The sequence below is a fragment of the Panicum hallii genome, chromosome 6, assembly GCF_002211085.1.
Source record: "Panicum hallii strain FIL2 chromosome 6, PHallii_v3.1, whole genome shotgun sequence".
Classification (NCBI taxonomy): Eukaryota; Viridiplantae; Streptophyta; class Magnoliopsida; order Poales; family Poaceae; genus Panicum; species Panicum hallii.
This window is the reverse complement of record NC_038047.1, coordinates 40,136,464-40,144,881: the sequence shown is the minus strand read 5'-3', so window position 1 is coordinate 40,144,881 and position 8,418 is coordinate 40,136,464. Positions and strand designations below refer to the sequence as shown.

General features: G+C 47.7%; 1 protein-coding gene across 1 annotated transcript; it reads left to right on the top strand.

The window, feature by feature from the left end:
• Positions 1-6,228: 6,228 nt before the first annotated feature.
• LOC112897302 (alpha carbonic anhydrase 7-like) lies at positions 6,229-8,147 on the top strand. The gene is made up of 5 exons (XM_025965578.1): positions 6,229-6,562; positions 6,790-7,002; positions 7,172-7,339; positions 7,592-7,645; positions 7,808-8,147. The coding sequence occupies exons 1-5, from the start codon at positions 6,236-6,238 to the stop codon at positions 7,892-7,894; spliced, it is 849 nt and encodes a 282-aa protein (XP_025821363.1). The 5' UTR covers positions 6,229-6,235; the 3' UTR covers positions 7,895-8,147.
• The last annotated feature ends 271 nt before the right edge of the window (positions 8,148-8,418 follow it).

The following is an 8,418-nucleotide window of genomic DNA, read 5'->3' as shown; positions in this document are numbered from 1 at the left end:
TGAGAGGCTTTATGCTAAATGGTTCCCTGCCAACAAGAAATGCTTGGCAGTGGTAAAGAACACTATTGAGCCTGCCATTATAGGCTCAATACAAGATTGTGCCACTATCACAGAGTATCTTCAGAAGTTAAAGAAATAGTACACTGGTTCTTCAAAGACTTATGCAACCCAGTTGATCAAACAACTGGTTTCAGAAAGATACAATGGGGGTGGCATCAGAGAGCATAATCATCGTATGGTCAACCAGAACAACAAGATTAAATCATTGGACCTTACCTTCAAGGAGGATCACATTGTCCATTTGGTTTTTGCTTTGTTACCTAAAGAATTTGATACTTTTGTTGTCAACTATAACACCCAACCACATACTTAGGATGTAGAAAAGACCATTGCGATGTGTGTTCAGAAGGAGGAAAGGATAAAGTCCGCCACCGGTGGATCTTTAAACTATGTGAACAGAAAAAGGAATGCCAACTTTAAGGGTAATTTTTCTTCTTCCTCCTCTAAAGGAAAAGCTTTCCTCCTCTAAAGGAAAAGGCTCTCATCAGCTTCAACACAGACCTCAAGACGGACAGGTTCTAGTAGACAAGGACCAGTGTCTCTACTGCAAAGAAAGGGAACATTACAAGAAAAGCTGTCACGGATACTTAAAGATGATCATGGAAAAGAGAGGTGAGAATATTATTTTGTTTGTAAATAAATCCTTGTATATAGAATATTCAAAAACCACTTGGTGGATTGATTCAGGAGCAACTATTCATGTTGCAAATTCATTGCAGGGATTCCGTTCGACGAGAACCACTCAAAGAAGCGAAAGGCTAATTAAAGTTGCCAACGGAGCCCAGGCTGATGTTGAAGCAGTGGGTGATGTTCACTTGGAACTCGACACTGGTTTTATCATAATTCTTAGAGATGTTTTATATGTACCTTCTTTACAGAGGAACTTAATTAGTGTGTTGTGCCTGGATAAATATGGTTATACCTATCTTTTTGGAGATGGCAGGTGTTTAATAGAATGTAATGATACAGTTATTTCCATTGCATTCAGAAGAAACAATCTTTATTTGATATCGTTACGTGAAAGTGTGAATTCTGTATGCGATAACAACGCGAATGTATTCTCGTCTACACTTACGAATAGAAAACGGAAAAGAACTCATGATGCGTCGTCGAAATTATGGCACTGTCGTTTAGGCCATATTTTGAGGGGGAGAATAGAAAGATTAGTTAAAAATGAGATCCTTCCTCCATTAGAGTTTTCTGACTTAGAACAATGCATTGAATGCATAAAAGAAAAATTCGTAAAGAAAATAAAGAAAAATACCAAGAGGAACACAGGTGTATTAGAGATAATTCACACAGACATCTGTGGTCCGTTCAATGTAAAATGTGTGGATGGTTATGACTCGTTCATAACATTCACAGATGATTATTCCCGCTATGGATATATTTACCCAATTAAAGAAAGATCTAAAGCTTTGGATAAATTTAAAATATTTAAGGTTGAAGTAGAAAATCAACATGATTTAAAGATTAAAGTCGTAAGATCCGATCGTGGAGGGGAATACTACGGTCGACATGCCCCATATGGCCAAGTTCCAGGACCTTTTTGCAAAGTTTCTGATGGAGTAAGGCATAGTTGTCCAGTACTCAATGCCAGGCGAACCTTAGCAGAACGGAGTGGCTGAAAGGCGTAATCGTACTCTGATGGATATGGTGCAATGCATGATCAACTACTCTATGTTGCCAGTGAATTTATGGATGGAGGCTTTGAAAACCGCCATTCATATTCTCAACAGAGTTCCTAGCAAATCCGTGCCGAAAACACTGTATGAGATGTGGACAGGAAGAGTACCCTCAGTGAATCACCTGCGGGTGTGGGGGAGTCCTGCTGAGGTAAAAGTATTTAACCCGACTATTGCGAAACTACACTCTAAAACAGTATCTTGCCATTTCATTGGCTATCCAAAAAGTCAAAGGGTTTTCGTTTCTACTGCCCAGACAGATCCACAAAATTTGTAGAAATCAGACACGCAGTCTTCCTTTAAGATGAAATGATCCGGGAGAGTGGAACAGTTAGGAAGATTGATCTAGAGGAGAAGCGGATGTATACACCCAATCCTATGATTCAAGAACCATTCTTCTCACTGCCCGCCATAACCGCAGCGCCAGTGCAAGTCACTGCGATGCCAACACCTGCAGTGGCTCCTCCTGTGGTAGCAATGAATGAGGATGTGGAACCTATCCATCAGGCTCCTGAAGAACCTGTTGCCACACATGAAGGGGAGCAACAGCAGCCCCAAACAGATGAGGCACCGCAGGCTCAGGCCTATGGGAGACCCCAAAGAATAAGGAAGTCTGTTATTACTGACGACTTTGAAGTCTATAATAGCGAAGAAGTTCAAATGGAGGATGATCCCACTTCATTTGAAGAAGCCATGAGAAGTGAATACTCATCCAAATGGCTTGATGCCATCAAAGATGAAATCAAATCGATGAGTACCAACGAAGTTTGAGACTTAGAGAAAATTCCTAAAAAAGCCAAGACAGTAGGCTGCAAATGGGTCTACAAAACCAAATATGACTCCCAAGGGAATATAGATAAATTTAAAACACGACTCGTGGCAAAAGGATAGACATAAAAAGAAGGGATTGATTACAATGAGACTTTTTCTTCAGTCTCATGTAAAGATTTCTTCAGAATTATAATGGCCCTTGTGGCACATTATAATCTAAAATTACATCAGATGGATGTGAAGACAGCATTTCTAAATGGAGATCTGGATGAAACCGTCTACATGGCACAGCCGAAAGGTTTTGTCATGGAAGGTAAAGAAAAGTTGGGATGCCGTCTAAAAAAATCAATTTATGGGCTAAAGCAAGCTTCAAGACAATGGTACTTGAAGTTTAATAAAATAATAAAAGAGTTCGGGTTCAAAGAAAATATTGAGGACAATTGCGTTTACACAAAGTTCAAGAATGAGAAGTACATCTTTCTAATCCTGTATGTGGATGACATCCTACTGGCAAATAGTGATGTCAGTCTGCTGCTAGAAATGAAAAGGTTTTTATCCTCACATTTTGAGATGAAAGATCTTGGTGAAGCAAGATTCGTTTTAGGAATTGAGATTCATCGAGACAGAATGAAATGGGTATTAGGACTGTCCCAAAATATATACATAGAAAAGGTTCTGAAGAAATTCAGCATGCATAAATGCAGTGTCTCACCTGCACCTATAGTTAAGGGCGATAAATATGGGGAATTTCAATGTCCCAAGAATCAATATGAAATTGATCAGATGAAGACGGTACCATATGCTTCAGCTGTGGGAAAGCTTACAGTATGCACAAGTGTGCACACGTCCTGATATGCTTAGGTTACCGGGTTGCTTGGTAGATTCCAGAGTAATCCAGGATCAGAACATTGGAAATTAGTAAAGAAAGTTCTGCGCTATTTGCAAGGAACAAAAGACCTCATGTTGATATACAGAAAAATAGAATCTCTGCGTATCGTAGGATACTCAGACTCCGATTATGCAGGAGATGACAGAAAATCCACGTCTGGGTATGTGTTCACCCTTGCCGGGGGAGCAATATCCTGGAAGAGTTGCAAACAAACCGTCACTACATCATCCACAATGTATGCCGAGTTTGTTGCGTGTTATGAGGCTACGGGGCAGGTGAACTGGCTTAAAAAGTTCATACCCGGTCTGAAAATGATTGATGACATATCTAGACCACTAAAATTGTACTGCGACAATGAGCCTGCAGTAATGTATGCACACAACAATAAGACAAGTGGTGCTGCCAAACATATTGACATAAAGTATTATGTTGTGAAAGATAAAGTCCGAGATCAGATTATAAATCTTGAGTATATAAGCACAGTAAAGATGCTTGCGGATCCGTTAACGAAAGACTTACCACCCAGCGTGTTCAAGGAACACGTAGCCAGCATGGGGCTTAGGGATAGCCTATGATCTTCGGACTATAAAGGCCCAAAAGGTTAAAGAATCTGTTTCAGAATGGAGGCATGTATTGTAGCTATCGGCAAGTGACCGTGACGATGAGGCATACTCTATGCATAAATCTATGATGAAACGAGAAAAAGTAAATGGAAAGAAAAAGAAAAGGTATAGGTTGAGATCAAGGGGAAGACTGTTAGAGTGATCTCCCAGAGACCACACTCGGACCTCAACGGGTCCGATGGGCCTCCTCTCGCCCGCACCCTGATAGGGGGCGCTCCAGCCCGTTGGTAGCTGGTGGGCCCCGTCGCACTGCGGTATAAAAGAAGGAGGGGGCCAGCGGCACATCACACGAGGTTTACCGGCCGCCACCACCCCACCGATAGACTAAACCCTAGCCGATCTAGTGGAAGCGCAGCAGCGGCGGGAAGACTCACCCAGGCCGTCGTCAACACCGCCACCGCGTCCCTGCACTCCTCGGTTGCGATCCGGAGCTCGACTACCTCAAGCATCACCGCTGCCCGAGACGATGGCGGGCCCCTCTGCAGCTCCCGCGATGTAGGGCCACGACGGTATAGATCCCGTGCCCCTTCTTCTCTCTCTCACTCGACTTCTTCTAATCCTATCACGCAGTAATCCATCCACAGGTAAAGTAGTCGATCGATGGTTAAACTAGTCGATCGACAGAGCTAACACATTCAAGGAGCAGGGATCGCGCGTGCCCTGTCGAACGGCCTGAAGCCTGATTGCTTCAGAGACGACAAGGCTAGCTGCAGATCTTGAGCTCACCAGAGACCAGGCCAGGCCCTGTGCATCTCTCTGACTCGGTCGGTGTGTTGCGTGCACCCAGCATGTGCAATGGTCTGAAAGGAGTGCTGCGGGGAGAAGGTACGTCTTGCCGTACGTACTCCGTGACGACGAGTGGGAGCAGTTTCTGCAGCGTGTGTATACGTCCGTCCGTACTCGTCCGTAGCAGGTGTGGTTTCTGACGAAACGTTCCAACCTGACACGCCCAACGTGCCACCGTACGATTCATGCTTCACGCGATTCGTAGCATGCCGTTTGGTCAACCGAGTTAAGAGATGTGCTTTGTCAACTCGGTGGTGTCAGCACCCGTCCCGCTCGCCTTGTGAGAACACAAGGCCTCCTCGTCTAAGGCGACTACTCGTGTTTTCGGCCCGGAATGGGTCACACGCTTGCACGCATGAGCAGGGCCTGTTGAGCCCGTGTATTGTTTACTTATGCTGTGAGCCGAGGGGAAGAGAAGGGAGGTATGAGCTAAGCATTTGCTTCTTTCTCCCCAAGACAAGCGGACCTCGTGCCGTGTCCATCTGAATCTCTCTGTTCTTGCTGTCTTTCTCGAATGCCTCTCTCTTTTCTATTCCCCACTACCCTGCTGCTAGCATGTCGTCGCAGTCTCCCTCTCGCAAGCAGCAATTAAAAGAAGTATAGATTGTTGAGAATCTAGAGCGTGTGAATTTAAACCTACGAGAGGATGGACTTATGATCTTTTGGTCGATCTTGAGTGAACAATAACTGCACAAATATATAGTGTATATATATTCATCTGTTATGTTTTATATGACGCTGGTATACAGTGAACAATGATTGCTCAAATTTAAGCTAAGCGACGTCAAATAAAAGAGAACGGATGGAGTATAAAGGTTGAGGAGGCATGGTCTAGCCCGTTCTTCGGACCCTCCCGAACAAGCGCCTCACTCTGCTAGACAAAACTCGCCTCTTCTTTCGACCTCTGCTTAGAGCATACATGTAACCATTCATTTGTCCTAAAACGTTACAAGTTCCATCTGGGCGTTGGCATGTGTTCGTTTCTTATGTTCCTACATTTGCATTTATACAGTATCGAACATGAGCAGACAATGCAAGTTCGACGGGAGCAGCTGGATCAACGATGATCGATCAAGAGGAGCTAATAAGACCATGCACGCATCAGTACGACGAGCCGACGACTCGGTGCTACGCGGGTAGGGCCGTGCGCCTCCGTCCTCTGACACGATCCGAGCTGGAAACGGGTAGACGGGAGAGACGTTTGCTTGCTTCCGCCGGCGGCGTGCGCACCTGCTCCGGTCGCCGCCGCCGGTGGCAGGTTTGACGCGTTCCAGCCTGCCTCGCACACCCTCCGACCTGCCCCTGTATAAAGGCCCCACCATTCCGCCCCCCTCTTCCCAAATCAGCTCAACGACCCAAGAGACTAGCCGCCCGCCGCCCGTGCTCACAAGTCAGAGGAGAGACACCGCGCGGCACGCACCATGCGTCCAGTAGCTCGCCGCCACCTCGGCCTCGCGGCGGCCGCGCTCCTCGCCGCCGCCCTCCTGCTCGGCGCGGCCGCGCCGGGCGCCAGGGCGCAGGAGGAGACGGAGGACGAGCACGAGTTCAGCTACGCCCGCGGCGACGAGCACGGGCCGGAACACTGGGGCGAGATCAAGCCGGAGTGGGCGGCGTGCGGCGCCGGGCGGATGCAGTCGCCCATCGACCTCGCCCACGAGCGCGTCTCGCTGGTGCGCTCCCTCGGCTACCTCGACCACGCCTACCGCCCCGCCGAGGCCTCCATCGTCAACCGCGGCCACGACATCATGGTACGTACGTGACGCCGCCGGCGGTTAGCTAGCTAGTGCGCAGGCAGCTAGCCGGCCGCCGCCGCCGGGAGCCTTAACGGTCGCTCTCGCTCGTCTTAATTAGCATAAACTCCCCCGTCCATTTATTACTACTAGTAGGGATAAATTGAAGGCCGAAGCATTCGTCAGCAGCAGGTACTACTAGTGTATTATGCTTCCTATCTGACGCTGACTGGCCGTCGTCGCAGGTGAGGTTCGAGGGCGACGCCGGCGACCTGGTGATCAACGGCACGGCGTACAACCTGAAGCAGCTGCACTGGCACTCGCCCACCGAGCACACCGTCGACGGCCGCCGCTACGACCTGGAGCTGCACCTGGTCCACGAGAGCGCCGAGGGCAAGGCCGCCGTGATCGGCATCCTCTATGAGGCCGGCGACCGCCGCGACCCGCTCCTCCACCAGGTCCGACGACGACGATCCGCTCGCCGCTGGCTGCCTCCTGCTGCTTAATCAATCATGCTTGCTGCAGTACCAGCCAAATCGGGATGCTTAATCATTTGATCGGCACTGCCAACCAAGTAGTAACATGGAGATCTGCACGTCGTGCATGATTGGTTTGGATTTCCTGCAGATGGAGCCGTTCATCAGGCGGATCGCCGACAAGCGGGACCGGGAGGAGCGCGTCGGCGTGGTGGACCCCCGCGCCGTGCGCAGCAGGGCCAGCGTGTACTACCGGTACATGGGCTCCCTCACCGTGCCGCCCTGCACCGAGGGGGTCATCTGGACCATCCTTAAGAGGGTATGCCGAACGTCGCAGCGCTTAACTTTTTGGCCTTTGTTTACTCCACTTCAGGCCATCATCATTTGATCGTGACAGCGACGACCAACTGTGCTTAGGCTTTAACTAAACCCCACAAGTAGTGCTAGTATATTCTTTCGTGTCTGCGTGCATCGTGTGTCCATCGGCGATGGGTTGGTGAGGAAATTTCTGATGATGCTGCCTACTGGTACCATTTTTTTCCTGAAGTTTTCGAGTGTTTCCTGCGTGCAGGTTCGCACCGTGTCCAAGTACCAACTGAAGCTTCTCAGGGACGCTGTGCACGATGTAAGTTAACTGAGCTACGGTAACTTCTTTATCTTCATTCACAAGCCCTACGATTACTCCTGGAGACAGGATTCAAACGTGGCTAGAATCTAGTCATCATCAAAAGCAAAATGAACCAACGCTCGACCAAGCTGCTGCTTCATTTTTTTTTACCTGCTGCAGGACATGGAGAAGAACGCGAGGCCGCTTCAGGAGGCCAACAGCAGAGACGTCAGCATCTTCCAGCCTAGCGCCCGTAAACACTACTAGGTCCCCGTTTCCGGCCGGCCTCATCCCTAGCTTCATAGTGATGTACGGGCTGACGTGGAGGCGCCAGTAGTACTGTAGTACCTCAGAATAGTGTGGCTCATGAAGATTTTTTGTAATTCTTTCTATTTCTGTGACTTTATTTGCTATATGCGTAAATGAAGACATTACTTCATGTCAACGTTGATGGGCTTGATGCATGTTCATAGAAAACTACATATATGTCCAAATGTTAATGTGGTAATCGATTTGATTATTGGTGAGTGATAAACTACATGATCAAATGTGACCATCCAACTGGCACTCATATAATAAGGCCAGCGAGCTTGACTTGCCTTCTACCTGAAAGAAAACGTCGTTCACTCGAAGAACTCTGAAGAGCACCCATTTCTATCATTCCAACTGGAAAAATGGTAAAATTTGTACAATGCCATACCGATATCCCAAATGCAACCGGCTGAGTTTTGGTTGCATTTTTTTCTTTTCTTTTTCCTGCCTGTGGCCTCCCAGGGCTGTAGTGTACTTTT

What these genes read in the sequence shown, in the direction of transcription:
- LOC112897302 (XM_025965578.1), top strand. Translation starts at nt 6,236, where the DNA reads ATGCGTCCAGTAGCTCGCCGCCACCTCGGCCTCGCGGCGGCCGCGCTC. An exon ending in ACCGCGGCCACGACATCATG is followed by an intron (nt 6,563 to 6,789) that starts GTACGTACGTGA and finishes CCGTCGTCGCAG; the next exon opens with GTGAGGTTCGAGGGCGACGC. An exon ending in TCTGGACCATCCTTAAGAGG is followed by an intron (nt 7,340 to 7,591) that starts GTATGCCGAACG and finishes TCCTGCGTGCAG; the next exon opens with GTTCGCACCGTGTCCAAGTA.